The sequence below is a fragment of the Perna viridis genome, chromosome 8 (assembly GCF_037379345.1).
Source record: "Perna viridis isolate PV_CMFRI_1.1 ecotype Kerala chromosome 8, ASM3737934v1, whole genome shotgun sequence".
Classification (NCBI taxonomy): Eukaryota; Metazoa; Mollusca; class Bivalvia; order Mytilida; family Mytilidae; genus Perna; species Perna viridis.
This window is the reverse complement of record NC_142452.1, coordinates 26499022-26515231: the sequence shown is the minus strand read 5'-3', so window position 1 is coordinate 26515231 and position 16210 is coordinate 26499022. Positions and strand designations below refer to the sequence as shown.

Here is a 16210-nt window from a genome sequence, read left to right as displayed (position 1 = left end):
CTAACGATATAACCAAAGTCCGAGTTCACTTACCCTATCGATATAACCAGTCTTGAGACCTCAGACCCTTTCGATATAACCAAAGTCCGAGTTCACTTACCCTTTCGATATAACCAAATCCAAGTCTAAATCCTCTGACCAAACCGATGTAAACAAATTGTCCGAGTCCACAGACCCTATCGATGTAGACAGACTATTACCGTATTTGTTTACTTTGAGGTGTATTTATGTCTGCTTTTTGTCTAATTGCAAAAAAATCAAAAAAAGAAAACTATTTAATAAGTAGAGCAAGTATCTTATAAATAAGATAAATGATATTACAAAAGTAAATATGTAACTAAATTTATGACAACGAAATGACAATAGCACGTCACAACAGTGTTGTATATAGTTATCTGCACACCCTCTGTTGTTACTCACTGCATAGTGTCTGGCTGTATATAAAACATATCACACCAACAGCACACAAACCCCTTTCTTGTGTACGAAAGTCAAAAGTATATGTACATTTATAAAGATATGGATAGATGGAAATATAATGCTTCTATATGAATGTACGACAATTGCATTTTTTTACACTAAGTAGAGAACAACCATTTGTTACTATACACATACAGCCTATAGTAGAGGTTGATACGAAGCGTAACACCATCTACTACAGGCAGTATGTGTTATATTATACTGAATACGAGAGTGCAATATATCGTGTCGTCGGGGTGATATATCCTACAGGAGGGTGATATATCATGTGATATATCGTTGACGTTGGTGTGATATATCGATCAACCAATCAATGTTCAGTGGGGACGGGGCAAGTAAGGATGTTCAGGGATTAGATTAAATAACTCATTACCCATTACCCATTACCCAATCAGATTTAAGATTGTGTATTAAGTATAACATTATTTTATTAGAAAACAGAAGACATGGCTACGATCAAATTTATTATGCAGGAAATTTCTTTTCAGTCGTCAACTTTCTCTCCTGATTTTAACTTTATCACGGTTAGTTTGACTTATAGCTCGCGTTACAAAAAACATGTATTCTATTCCGGCATTTTACCTGAAATATTATATTTGCATTCTACTAAAGTTCAAATGATTGTTCCCTAAAAATATATATTCAGTAATAGTAATTGCTAGATTTAGCAGTAAGTTTGTAGGCCGTGAATATAGCAATACATATTACACCTAATACTACAGACACAATCACAAGGTTTCTGGCCGTCCTTGATTTGTCCTCTGCCAATCGCATGTTACCAGAAGCTGCTGCGGTATTTGCCTACAATATATCATTAATAAATTAAATTAAAAGTCAAAGTCACACTGGCCAACCTTCAATGTTTAAGACCATATAGCAGGGTTAACGTTGGATGACATAAAAGTGCATGCTCGATTCACAATACTTTTTTACAAAATGACGTTATCACATACGGTTATTCTTTATTCATAGATAATTCTAATCATAAGATTCTTCATGCTTATTCCCGACTTGCGAACCAACATTTTGTCAATATTTATCTCCCTTTGGAACAGGTATCTATTCGGAACACGTAAGGTTTTCCATTCGATATCGACGATACTTTAGAAAATCTCGGAAGTCAAAAGGGAATTTCTCGTTCTACTGACCCTGCCATAAATTTTCTTGACCCGGGATACAAATGAAAATCATCCTTATGTAACCTACCAACAAAATGAAACACCCTGTAAATTTTAGAAACACCGTTGTGTTTGTCTGCTGGGGATTCCATTTTCATTCGAGTTACCTCTTTTTTCTGCACCCGAATCCGAACATCGATTAGAGAGACTTCGAAATTATACCTGCTCTTACGAGAGGTAACTCTGCAAAAACAGAATAAAATATGGCTGTATCCCGAGCTCCGCAAGTAGGAAATGGCCGTTTTTGATTGGTCGAGAACGTCTTTGCCATGAAGTTCATACTTGCATGAACTTCACCAGATCGTTCATACATACATGAACGCAAGTTAACTTGAAACCAATATGGCGGTCGTGTAGTTCGAAGGAATGTGGCAACGACTTTTAACGGCAAAATATAAGAATAGTTTATTATATCCACATGATTTAACCGGTACAGTTTGTTTACAGAGAGTAATTTTTGCTCGGGGAAAGAAAATTATTAATGCATAAAATCTAACTACAAGTAAATTCGCCCTATAATTAAATTGTACTAGGACTAGATTCTATAAATACATTTACCGGTTCAACACATTTAAAAAAATAATTCCCAAATGTCGAGGTAGAATTATAAGGATTAAACAGCTATTTTCGGTCGTTCATGCATGTATGAACGGATTTCTCCACTCCAAAACAGTACATGAACGGCCTTCGGCCGTTGATTGAGTTTTAGAGCTCCGAGATCCGTTCATACATGCATGAAACACCGAAAATAGCTCTTTAATCTCATAATGAGAGAATATGCGGATTCATAAAGTATAATACATAACTTTAAAAAAGACGTGTGTTGTCAGAAAAGTCAATTAAAAAGCAAAATAAATAGTTGGTTTTCATAATTCTCTATTAAGTTAAGAACGGATCGTTCGATTACTATTTAATGGAAAGGAATCTGAAATGCAATTTCCACTTTTTCTCAAAAACTTCCGTTTTTCGGTTTCAATTTTATTTTGAGCCGAACTTCTATGTCTCCGTTAACACAAAGCGTTGAATTGTTGTTGTCATATTTTAGTATTTCTTATCTGCAAACCTAGAGAGCAATTAAATTCGCCAGAAAGCTCCTTTTCTCCGCTTTCAAATCGCATAACATTCAACAAAGATTTCAAAGAAATATTCAAAAAATACGCGTACAATGAAATTATAAAAAAAAATGTCTTCGGTACGTATTTATTTAATACCGTTTGTTAGAGATAAATCAAACAATGTACATGTACGTTTAATAATCAAAATTCAACAATAGAAACAAGCGAATAAGAAGAGCAAAATGTGTCCTTTCCGACTAGCTTGGCTATATCCACCGAGTGTTAATGATACCATCGATGTTTTCCGTTAAACAGTGTGAGAAAATAATTGGGCAAATTGTCCGATATTGTAAGTTAACATGTACCCTTACTTGCGTTGATAGATATACATACGTTATTTGCAAAGATAATTGCAAAAATCCCAGTTGGCCAAAAGCAACACAAGCAAACCAGTACAGCTGGCACAATCCAATTTGTATGCCTTTCCTGTGGTGTCATGACTACCATATTTGTCGCTACTGGCTGTTGCTGGACCTAGAATTATAAGGCACACATTTTTTATTCAGTAATATTCAATGTGTGTCAACCTAAAACATGTAACCTATAGTAGCCTAGAAATCACTGCGGCTAAATAAAGTCTAGTAGTGGCGGATCCAAAAATTATAAAAAGGAAAGATCCTGACTATTATTTGCTCATTTTTGTTAATTTGAGGTCGCATCTCGTGCAAGGTCGAATTGTAATACATTTTACATTGAGAAATTAATAATAAGATTATATGACTAAAAATCATTCAATTTTAACTTTGACACACATGTGTCCTCAGTCACCACATGTAGGATCTGACAATACTTTAATTTCGGATTATCTTTGCGGAACACTCGAGCTTTTTCAATTAAATCGTGCTTTTTCACAACCATGAAACACCAAATCGGATGTACTGGCATAAGAAGTCATCTGCATGAAAAGTAAACTGGATGATTGAAGGGAATGACTCATAAATACAGCAAAATAGACCCGACTGAAATAAGAACGGAAATACCGTGCAAAAAACAACTTGGCAGGGGTTGCTCGTGTGAACACGGCCACATTTGCTTTTAAACTAAAAAATAAATATCGGATGCAGAAAAGAGTATTCGCTGGAATATTAATTATAGTGTTACATAGATCAAAGAGGTGGCGCTAAGGATTTTAGTTAGATATCAATAGAAAAAGAATACTACTTATTATACGAATTTGGTGTGAAGAAAGGAGTTAAGATAAAAGTAATGGTAAATAAATCAACCAATCTAAAATTTTGACAACTTTTAATACGCCTATAGCATGTATAGTACATCAGAATTTTTTCTTCCGTGTGACGAGAATTTAAGTTGAGCAGTTCCGATTAGTGTGAAACGCGATACAAATGGAAACGGGTGCTGAGGCTGCATATGTGAAACATGATACAAATGAAATCAGGTGCTAAGGCTGCATATGTGAAACGCGATACAAATGAAAACGGGTGCTGAAAGCTGCATATGTGAAACGCGATAGATATGGAAACGCGTGTGAAAGCCACATACATGTATATGTGTGAAACACGATACAGATGATTTTCTTTTTTGCAAGACAAAAGCCAAACTACAAAAGCACATAGATCAAATAAAAGAACCTGGATAATATCAGATTTTTAGTACAAAATAAAGTACGAATAACACTGTAACTAGTAATCAAATTACCTATAAAATTAGTACATTGGGACAGGGATGGGCTAAAAGTTATTATACGAAAACTAGTCAAATGTTCAACGTCTTTTTACATCAGCAGTAAAAGAAGAAAAAAAAACTTTAAAATGAAAAGCTTTAACCGTAAATGAGATTTGCAAGGCCAAATGTGAAAATAAACAGAAGAATAAAACAGCGCAGCCGATCTCTGGGTCAGTTGAATATTCCAACTTACTGGCCAATCTCGTTTCCGCTGATTTAGGATATCATTGTATTTGGACGCGTCAACTGTGTATTTGATGGTGGCAGATTGATATTACAGTCGACTCGTTAACGGAGACATAAACGGATATTTGCCACCGTCAAATCTTCCTTGGCGACGACATAAGAGCAGAAAAGTGCACTGACTGACCAATGGGTGGCGCAAACCGTCACTTTCCATTCAACATTTTTTTTTCAGAAAGCGGGAGGACGTGAGGAGCATTGGTCCGCATTTATTTTCATAACACGACAGAATCCTCTTTACCTTTCTATGTTATCTAAGGTTGTTACAGATTTTCTACGATCAGACTTGAAATTATGTCATATTGAATTTTATCAAACTGCATGAGCCAAAATTGGTGTAACATTTTTGTAAAACATTATATATATGTATCTAACTTTTGTTTTGTTTGGATACCATGACAGGCCGTTTGAACTTCTAGTCATCGAACTAGTTGCATGTATGCTAATCAGTGATCCCAGAACACCAGTCGTAATTGGTATTTTTATTGTTTATAGCTATTTCGTTAGTGAATGTTCTAAGAAACGATGGAATACATTATTGAATTCCAATAACTAGATACAAATGGGAATAAAACGGACGAATGTAATACTTTGTGTAGGAAAAGGTCACCGGGTCAATATGAAGCCACTCCAGTAAGGGAAAATAAAGAGTTACTGATAATAATCAATATATTGAAAAGCCATAAAACGATCTGTATTTCCCAAAACGAACTAATAGCCTGTAGTATCATGGGGATTAATCATAATTATATGACATACCACATTTTCTGATTGCTTTTGATGGATCATTTAGCATTTTGTACATCTAGGGTCAGTGGACAAATTTAAAATTAAAGGTTATCTTAGATTTTAAGCCCCGTGCAGGTCCGGGTGTCAAAAGAATAGGCCTGCAGCAGCGCTAAGCTTGTCGTAAAAGGCGACTAATTAGTGATCAGAACCCTAGCCGGGGGCTAGAGCGCTCTGTACACAGAGCAACTGGGTTGTGTGCCCCAGTTGGTGGAATGGGGTACCCCGGGCGTGTTACATGCTGGGGTTGTCAGGCTGTAATACGAAAAACCTGACCGCAAACCATTGTGGTGCATCGTGTTGGGAAAGATGCCACGTTCCTCGCACGTTAAATAATCCTACTATGGTATTCTCCTAGAGTAGAAACCTATTTCCAGTGGCAATCGAAACTTGTCGACCCCATTATCCTTGTATCCCATCCCATTTTTCATTTATTTTCATGTTCATTATATCACCCATTTTATGTTCATCGCCTATTTATAGCTGAAATATTGCTGCTCGGGCGTTAAACCCCACATTAAATAAATTAATCAATAGAACTTTTAACATTTAAATGCTCTTTAACTGGTACAATGTACCGAACAATTAAAGTAAAAGATAAATTTAAATACGTAAATAAATGGATATATTTACAACGACTTGGTTTCCACCATAAGGAACCTGTTTTCCATATTGATCTGTGACTTGATGGGATGGTTGATAACCATACGGCTGAGCGTATCCATGAGGTGGCGAACCATAACCTTGTTGAGGAAAATTGCCTTGTGGTGGGGGTCCATATCCCTGTGGTGGTGGCCCATATTCCTGTGGAGGGTAGGACCCTCCCTGTTGGTAAGGTTGTGTAATATGGTCATACGATGGAGGCTGGTTTGCTTCTGAAATTCGTTAAAACAGTTAATTCTAAGTAAAAATAATATATATGAAGGTATCGTATTTGAGTATATATTATTCTCCCGTGCAAAATTGATATGTTTCTCCGCCAATCCCCAACATATATTGATGAAAAAGTATAATTTGGTATGAAAGTGTTCCAATTTTAAAAGAAATTTCAATTCCCAAGAGTGATTAAACTCATAATACTAACCGTGAATACTATAAGTTACTTACATTCATATTTGTATAGATATTGAGATATTTGTTATACTTGAGGTACCATAGTACGACCTGGGCCATAGCCAAACAAAATGGTACATACTAGGAACTGAGTGGGTAACAAATCTCAATACCTACGGATATGATGTTTGTTTGTTTGTTGGGGTTTAACGTCCGAGCAGCAATATTTCAGCTATATTCAGACGATGAACATGAAGTGGATGATAAAATGAACATGAAATGAAAAAAAAAAGGATGGGCCACAAGGATAATAGGGTCGACAAATTTTGATTGCCACTGGAAAAAGAGGGGGTGGGTAAGGTTGGGCAATTTAGCCTCCTGTGGCGGAGCGCAAAGGTTCCTACTCCTATCGAATACCACAGCAGGGTTCTTTAACGTGCGAGGAACGTGGCATCTTTCCCAAACACGGTGCACCACTATGGTTTGCGGTCAGGTTTTCCGTATTATAGCCTGACAACCCCAGCATGCAACACGCCAGGGGTACCCCATTCCACCACCTGGGGCACACATCCCAGTTACTCTGTGGGCAGAACGCCTAGCCCCCGGCTAGGTTTCTGAGCACTATTTAGTCGCCTTATACGACAAGCTTAGCGCTGCTGCAGGCCTATTCTTTTAACACCCGGACCTGCACGGGGCCCTACGGATATGAACGTTATGTAATAAATTTATCCCCGATATTAGTCAAATTATATCTCCACAAAGAGAGCCAACATGAGGCGACGTAGAAGCAACGTTTCCGTTGGCATTATTTTTAAATTGTTACGAATTTGGGATAATCTAGTCGCTTTTAATTAAGTGTAGAAATCTTCCTTTGGTAACGATTGATTTGATTAGTTAAGACGTGCCCATTGCCAATTAAAATCAAAGAAAACAAAACCGAGGATGTTTTTTTCTGCCTGTTGAAATAAACTTCATCACAATCCGTAGAGGAATGTAAGCGTGAAAAGAACATACAAGTTGTGATGGACGGACACACAGACACCTAGTAAATCTACGACCATGTTTGCCTTGTGCCGTGGACAAAAACGTATTAAGCATCACTTCCTGATTTTCAAAATAAAGTTATACATGTACCATAAACATATTCGCAGTTCGATAGACAAACCGATTACATATATATTTTTTTTCATACCCTTCCCTGAACATTGAATTCTACATGCAATATATAGGTCAGCGCCCTTTATATACATATTTGAGTTTTCTATGGAAATATCAACTAACAGAAAACGCAAAAAAACAAACGAAATATTTGTCCTTCATCTTGATCTAACGCATACAACAAAACACAAGTTTTAGAATCTTTGTTCCAGAGGAATGTGCTGCTGGGGGTGTTAGAAACCAATTTCAAGATTTTCAACTGTTAATCAATATGTAAATGTAGTGGCATATAAATATTCAATTTATAGAGTTTTCTTGTTTATTCTTATTGTTTGACCTTTTCCCTCATGTAAAGATTGTAATTAATTCAGAATCTTGCAAACAAATACCTTTTCTAAAAAAACAACAACAAACAAACAAACAAACAAACAACAACAGCATTTAGAGTCTAGATAGCTGGACATATCAACCAACATGAATATCATGATGGTATTTAAAAATGGTTGCCAGAGAATAGAGAAATAAAAAAAACATAAAGACTTGTTTTAAGTATCAATATTTATGGACACAAAGATCAAATTTTAAACACATAGTTTTCACACATTATTCATTTCTTCACATTTTATTTTTATTCTTTCGTTTTTTGTTTGTGCTCATGACCCTTTATCCTTGGACTCAGTTTTATAAAGAAGTCGACATCGAATACAAAATGTGCTAATAATATCATCTAATAATTATCAATAATGCTGTAATTGACACTTTTATTTCAAATCCTGACATTTAATGCACTTAATTAAATCGTTCTTAGTCGACATTTGAAGGTTATAAAAAGACTGTACCGTGTTTACTTATTCTTAACATGACTTTTTAACATATTCGTATAACATCTTATCAAACTTATCCTTACATAAAAAAATGAATGAATTAATGTAATACGCATCTGAATCTGTTAATACAGCCATTTCATATCTGACGTCGTGTAATAATTAACCAGTTTTTTTCTCTATTTTGTGTTCAATTGATTTGTTGTTGAGGATATGTCATCACTACAGAAGTTTTATGGTCGTCATCATGAACTCGTGGATCGTTATGGTGTATCCATCAGCACCATGAAAACTGATTTATTCAACGGGTCATAGTTTTCCTTTCCTCGTATGTCTACCCCGGACTTGACTTTTTATGAACAACTCGGCGGGTGTTTCTAGAAAAGCAGAGGACGCTTACACTACCGGGGGTCCTGGTCTATGCTCCCAGTTTTAGTGGAGTCCGAGTTGCTCATTTACTTTTGTTACTTTGTATGTATGATTTTAGTTACTTTATGTTCTTTGTTGTGTGTGTCTGTTTTCCATGTCTAGTCTTTGTCCCTGGATTACATTCTTTTGATTACCGCTATAACCTTGGTTCCCTTGATTACTCTTATAAAAACGATCGATACTATCAATACACATTACACACGTGACACCGATTCATCATATATTTCACTGACACTTACATAAACCGGACCCTGAATAAACAAATGACCTGTCTACACCAGGCACTTCTTTGAAGTATTTTCGGACCAGTTTACATGTTTTTGAAACTTGCATAAATCGATTCATGAACCACTGTATTAAGCGGACAAATTCTTCTGTTCAACAGAAGGTCGGGTATGACAGGTTTCACTGTATCAAAGGATATAAAAATTCTTTAAAATTTCATAGATTTCTGTTTCACATGAACCTTGAACCTAAACAACGTCAATAAAACATTTATTTCGGTTAGTTAAGTACATGTGTACTTATGTAGCTTAGTTCGGGGTACATGTACATGGAGCCTTTACCTTACACCTGCATATTATCATAATATAACAAGCCTGGTGTACTTTTATACATATAAATAAAATCTAGTTTGAACGCCAAGCCTAGTATAATTTACATTCTTTAATTATCTTTATAAATTATACATAACTGATGATACTGCAAAATGGAGAATAGAACTTTAGAATGTAGAGTGTTTACAAAACATGCGCGGAAAGAAGTCTTGAAATCTTTAAAAATGATATTGTTAGATATCCCCTTTCAATCGTTTATTTTTACCCCTCTTTTCCTTCAAGTTTACCGTTCGCAATGCCTTACCTTGACTTTTATCCGACATTGTGTCTTAATAATCCGCACTTAAGATATTATAGTTATCATAGACGGTGCAACTTCTGCTATGTATTCGGGTTTTCCTATATAAATTTGGCACAAGCGCAAAAAACTCCAAGTTAATGAACGCTGCTGCGATTTTTTATATGTAACCGTGAACTATATCTTTAGTGTGTATACGTAGCAGATGGTATACACAACTTTTCAGATGATTCACAGGGTCTTTATTGCGAAATATTTTATTTAATATAAAGTTTCAGTACATTCTAGCACGAGCGGTGAGGAAATGGACATTCCTAGATTTAATCTCTATATTTATATTCAGTATATATAATACTTTTAAAACGATTTAATGAGTTCATAGCCAGTTAAGTAGGTGTTGGGATTATTATAGGTCGCATCAATTGATCGATGTCACGTGATTTATCTGTTACTTGTTATTATACAAATCTCGTTATTTTTCCAACAAGACATAGCGAGAGGCAGGTTGCCCACCATTAAGAAATATTATTAAAATGTCATGATATTTCTGTAAAAATATCCATGTTATTATTAATGATTTAGGCCAGGCACGGGCGAAGATTTTTTCTCTTCATGGAAAATATGGGACAAGTATTTCTTTTAGATGAAATAAGTATTGGACAACACTTTTTAATTGTATTTGCGTACACGTCATGCTATTTCCTCTGTATATAAATGTAGAATTCTAATCATAAGATTCTTCATGCTTACAGCCGTTTTTGATTGCATGGTCGAGAACGTGTTTGCCAAAAAGTTCAAAACAACTTGTTGCAAAACAATTGCTAAGGTCTTTCTCATGAATAAAACTAAATCCCAGTGTTTTTCAGAGTAAGAAGTATCCAACTTTAGAGTGAAATGTAAAATAAGATAGAATAATAAGAAAGAAAGAAAAACACATTTTCTATTTGAAACTCTGAACCAAGTATTCCTTCTTTTTGACGTCGTAACTGACACGTCCAGCTGTGTAAAACTTCAATCAAAATATGAAGAGTACATCTTTTACGTGTACACATGTTGTTCTTACTAAAATTGCTTTAAGTTCCATTTAGTGAACATGAATGTGGAGATTTATCATGATAAAAAACAAAACAAAACCAAAAAATCAAACTAAAAAAAAAAAAAAAAGTACAGGATCGCCTGTTTTACGTACTATTTTAATGACAGTAGAATTTGCATTTCCGATTATCAAGTTCAAGACAATTCTATATGTAGAACTTTAAACAGGAAAATTTTCAGTACCACTTATGAAGTTCAAGATCAACAATAAAACGTAAATGTTATTAATTATTATTATTATTATTATTATTGCCCCGTGCAGGTCCGGGTGTCAAAAGAATAGGCCTGCAGCAGCGCTAAGCTTGTCGTAAAAACCGACTACATAGTGCTCAGAACCTTAGCCGGGGGCTAGGGCGCTCTGCCCACAGAGCAACTGGGATGTGTGCCCCAGTTGGTGGAATGGGGTACCCCTGGCGTGTTACATGCTGGGGTTGTCAGGCTATAATACGGAACACCTGACCGCAAACCATAGTGGTGCACCGTGTTGGGAAAGATGCCACGTTCCTCGCACTTTAAAGAACCCTACTGTGGTATTCTCCCGGAGTAGGAACCATAGGGCTCCGCCACAGGAGGCTAAATTGCCCGACCATACCCACCTCTCCCTATTTCCAGTGGCAATCAAAATGTGTCGACCCCATTGTGCTAAATAGTGCTCAGAATCCTAGCCAGGGGCTAGGGCGCTCTGTCCACAGAGCAATTGGATTGTGTGCCCGAGGTGGTGGAATGGTGTGCCCTTGGGGTGACATGCTGGGGTTGTCAGGCTATAATATGGAATACCTGACCGCAAACCATTGTGGTGCACCGTGTTGGGAAAGATGCCACGTTCCTCGCACGTTAAAGAATCCTGCTGTGGTGCTCGATATGAGTAGGAACGTTTGCTCTCCGCCATAGGAGGCTAAATTGCCCGATCCTGACCATCCTGCCTTTTATCTTGTGGCAATCAAAATTTGTCAACCATATTATCCTTGTGTCCCATCCCATTTTTCATTTCATCATCATCATCCTCATTTTATGTTCATTTTATCATCCACTTCATGTTCATCGCCTGAATATAGTTGAAATATTGCTGCCCGGGCGTTAAACCCCAATAACCAATAGTTTCCTATTGTAACTTTCCACATTATGAAAAAAAACTTATTTAACTCTTCTGCCGCTTTTCTAATGAAAGGAAAATTAATGGAAAAACCAGATCTTAACAAATTAACCGTTCAATTATAATGATATCATAAAAAATGAAATTCGCAGCATATTAGTAAATTGGTGAATTCGTAATATGTATTCTTGTGTCAAATATAAACCAAATCATTAATGTCGATACGCGGAATTATTTTCAAGGGAAAGAAATAATGAATAAAAGAATGACAAACATTCCACGAAGCCAAACCGTCATAAAATGGAAAGTATTAGTAATTAGTTGCATACTAAAATTCTAATGTTTTACGTTTATATAGAAAACTAAGATGGATCGAGGTGTATAACATTTACCAGAAATAATAAACGCACCACAGCAATTTCAAATTAATACAAAACCTAATATCGATTGACAGGTTTTCTATATAAGTTAAAATTTAAAAAAAGCTCAGTTATTGATAAGCAATTTCAACAAATATGCCATAAAATTTCTAAAAGAAATTACGCAAATACAACACCTTATTTCATTACAGTTTTGTTCACGAGTTCTAATTTGATATCCAAATCTGAGACAAACTCCAGGAAGTGGATAGTGGCCATAACTCATGACAGAATGTTCATACCTTTTTGGACTTGACAATTTTTTACCTCTATTTATTAAAACCTAGGAGGAGAAGAGCGAAGTGTTATTTTTGAAGAAAGGGAAATAACTCTCTAACGACACATTTGTTTTCTTAGCAGGGTAATTCTGTACCTTCTGAAGCTACGCAGGTTCCTTTGGTGTACAACTCAACTTGATTTCTCTTGAAACGACAAAGGCAAAATGTGACGGAATAAAAAAAATGATAATAATAGTTATACGAACACTAGTAAGGTTTTCCCTTGACAGGGAAAGACCTTGATAATTTAAAGCCAAATAAAACTCAAATTGGATTTTCATACGATATTTTGGTGTTGTTATGTTTACCGAACATATGATTTTCGAATTTTCGAAAAATGTTGCGAATCGGTTTTTTTTCAGCGGTTTCAGGAAAATCGTTATTTTCCAAGTGTATAAGTACGGAGTGAGCTAAGAAAGAGACTAGAATAAATTAGAGTTGTCTATCTTGTACCATATTACAGAAAATGAGGTAAAACCTTTCCGCTATTCCGATATACAGTTTTTGTGAATTTTTCAAATGACCTTGACCTTTGACTTTCTTTTGTGGTCTTAAGTTTTAGAGCATTGCAGTTTGAACATTTTAGTAATGATTGTTTTTCTTTATCTCCTATCGTTTTCAAGATATATGCAGAAGGAAAAAAGGGTGATTTTTCAAACTCAAGTTAAGACCATTTACTTTAATTTTTCACCTGTAAAGTTAATATATTCTGACTTATTTTTGTATGTACTTTCATTTGGTGTTAGTTTAATCTTAAAAACACTTCCGGTTATCAACTTCCTGTTTCAAGTTAAATTTCAAAGGTCTACAACTCTTTTTACACAAATCATACTTTTCTAAAATTCTAGCACTCAAACCACAAAAGTGTTACAAATAATGATAACAAAAATGTTTTGATCTATTTATTAAAACCTAGGAGGAGAAGAGCGAAGTTTTATTTTTTTAAGAAAGGGAAATAACTCTGTAACCACACATGTGTTTTCTTAGCAGGGGCCACGTGTAGGTCCGGATGTTAAAAGAATAGGCCTGCGGCAGCGCTAAGCTTGTCGTAAAAGCCGACTAAATAATGCTTAGAACTCTAGCCGGGGGCTAGGGCGCTCTGCCCACAGAGCAACTGGGATGTGTGCCCCAGTTAGTGGAATGGGGTACCCCTGGCGTGTTACATGCTGGGGTTGTCAGGCTATAATACGGAAAACCTGACCGCAAACCATAGTGGTGCACCGTGTTGGGAAAGATGCCACGTTCCTCGCACGTTAAAGAACCCTACTGTGGTATTCTCCCGGAGTAGGAACCATAGGGCTCCGCCACAGGAGGCTAAATTACCCGACCCTAGCCACCTCTCCCTATTTCCAGTGGCAATCAAAATGTGTCGACCCAATTATCCTTGTGTCCCATCCCTTTTTTCATTTTATCATCATTTCATGTTCATTTTATTATCAATTTCATGTTCATCGTCTGAATATAGCTGAAATATTGCTGCTCGGATGTTAAACCCCAACAAACAAACAATTTTCTCAGCAGGGTAATTCTGTACCCTCTGAAACTACACAGATTTATTTGGTGTACAACTCAACTTGATTTCTCTTGAAGCGACAAATTCAAAATGTAGCGGAATTAAATAATGATAATAATGGTGATACGAATAGTGGTAAGGTTTTCCCTGACAGGGAAAGACCTTAATTATAAAATGATATCGATATCTGCTTTGAATGATATTTTACATGGGAAATATGTTTTTTTTTCAAACTATGGGACATGTAATGTTTTTACATTGGTAAATTATTTCGTACCAGTCCCACCCCTCTGATAAATATAATTGCCTGCCCTTACTTCAATAGTGAAATAAAAATTCTGAATGGGCCCTTCGCCAAATAGAATTTTAATGCGAACATGTAAACGGCGATTACTAAGAGCACACGACATTTCACAACTTTGTTTTCTTGTTGATGACTAAACACGGCGCACGGCGTTAAAACCCTGTGGTCCTTTTCACAAAAAATCGTAAGTTTAGAATTAGTCGCAAGTTATGACGTCATAGTAAATCAAAGTATTGTGATGTCATAACTTATGACTAATTTTACACTTACGATTTTTTATGAAAAGGACAACAGATTTTTAACACCATATACATGTAATAGAAGGTCGTTTGATTTTTCTGGTAACTTACCAAAGGCAGATGACACTTGCCCTACTCATGAGGAGAATGCCACATTCATTAATATGATAAAAAAAATTAAAATATAAAGTTAAACTATCACGATACTGAGTTGCATTTCTTAAAATAACATAAGCATCGCATTAATTTCTGACTACCAGTATTCCTTTTTCCTATTTAACGGAATGCCAATTTAGCAAGTGTTTTGTTTTGTTTTCAAAGGGGCGTAGCTGTAAACAAACACACTACAATCTAGTCAACGGTCTCATTAGGAAAAGGAAGAACAGTAGATAATTGTCTTGGAAACTTTTTTTTCATTTCAGTAAGTAGCTAAACGGTTTCAAATAAATTATCCAAGTAGTTACCGCAGTTCAAACAGGTCAAATATTTGAATTTGAAGTATACTGCTGTCCCTTGTTCCAATCAGACAGTTAACCTGTCTGTAGGGTAGGAGAATTACTTACCTTTGCTCGAAATTCAAAGTAAAATATGAAAATAGTCAAGCTCCGGAAATGCTTCTGACATGCCGGACTCGCGCTAGACACTGCAGCCAGTCCGCTTAGAAGTGCGAAAATCTTGCAAAGTCGGGGTATATGATTTTCTGACTAAATAGTGCCCAGAAACCTAGCCGGGGGTTAGGCGCTCTGTTCACAGAGCAACTGGGATGTGTGCCCCAGCTGGTGTAATGGGGTACCTCTGGCGTATTACATGCTGGGATTGTCAGGCTATAACGGAAAACCTTACCGCAAACCATAGTGGTGCACCGTGTTGGGAAAGATGTCACGTTCCTCGCACGTTAAAGAACCCTGCTGTGGTATTCGATACATTCGATAGGAGTAGAAACCTTTGCGCTCCGCCACAGGAGGCTAAATTGCCCAACCTTACCCATCCCTCCCTTTTTCTATTGGCAATCAAAATTTTTCGACCCTATTATCCTTATGTCCCATTCCTTTTTTTCATTTCATGTTCATTTTATCATCCATTTCATGTTCATTCTCTGAATATAGCTGAAATATTGCTGCTTGGACGTTAAACCCCAACAATCAATCAATCAATCAATCAAACGAGTTTTATTTGAATAATGTACGAAAATTTCGAAAGTTCTGTCTGTAGCAGTTAGTAAGAGAGGAAATGAACGTCTGCCTCTGCATGGAGCTTGGAAAAAGGTCTATTGATAATACTATATGGTGTCATATGTAAAATTAAATTGTTAGTGCTCATCATTCAGCCCATGTCAAATAGATGCTTGAATGTTTTGTCTTTAACTCGAAAATAAAACTTACCATGCGCCATTCTCATTATCCAAGGAAAATAGAGATAGTTAGGTTTACGTCAGAACGTTATTTTAAACCTGTTGGTGACGTCA

General features: G+C 36.1%; 1 protein-coding gene across 2 annotated transcripts; it reads right to left on the bottom strand.

The window, feature by feature from the left end:
- Window positions 1-261: 261 nt before the first annotated feature.
- On the bottom strand, window positions 262-16206 carry LOC148610024 (uncharacterized). Of its 2 annotated transcripts, none has more exons than XM_088541902.1 (4): window positions 16128-16206; window positions 6119-6360; window positions 3107-3247; window positions 262-1281 (listed from the first exon to the last, which is right to left on the bottom strand). In XM_088541902.1, exons 1-4 carry the CDS (start codon window positions 16141-16143, stop codon window positions 1123-1125), a joined length of 558 nt encoding a protein of 185 aa, XP_088398028.1. In that variant the 5' UTR covers window positions 16144-16206; the 3' UTR covers window positions 262-1122. The 2 variants fall into 2 exon arrangements, with proteins under 2 accessions (XP_088398028.1, XP_088398027.1); XM_088541901.1 differs by lacking the exon at window positions 16128-16206 and adding an exon at window positions 9811-10051.
- Between the last annotated feature and the right edge of the window lie 4 nt (window positions 16207-16210).

Coding starts and splice junctions, on each gene's coding strand:
- LOC148610024 (XM_088541901.1), bottom strand. Junction 3,248..6,118: donor ATGGTGGAAACCAAGTCGTT/GTAAATATATCC, acceptor TTATAATTCTAG/GTCCAGCAACAGCCAGTAGC. Junction 1,282..3,106: donor CAATTATCTTTGCAAATAAC/GTATGTATATCT, acceptor GATATATTGTAG/GCAAATACCGCAGCAGCTTC.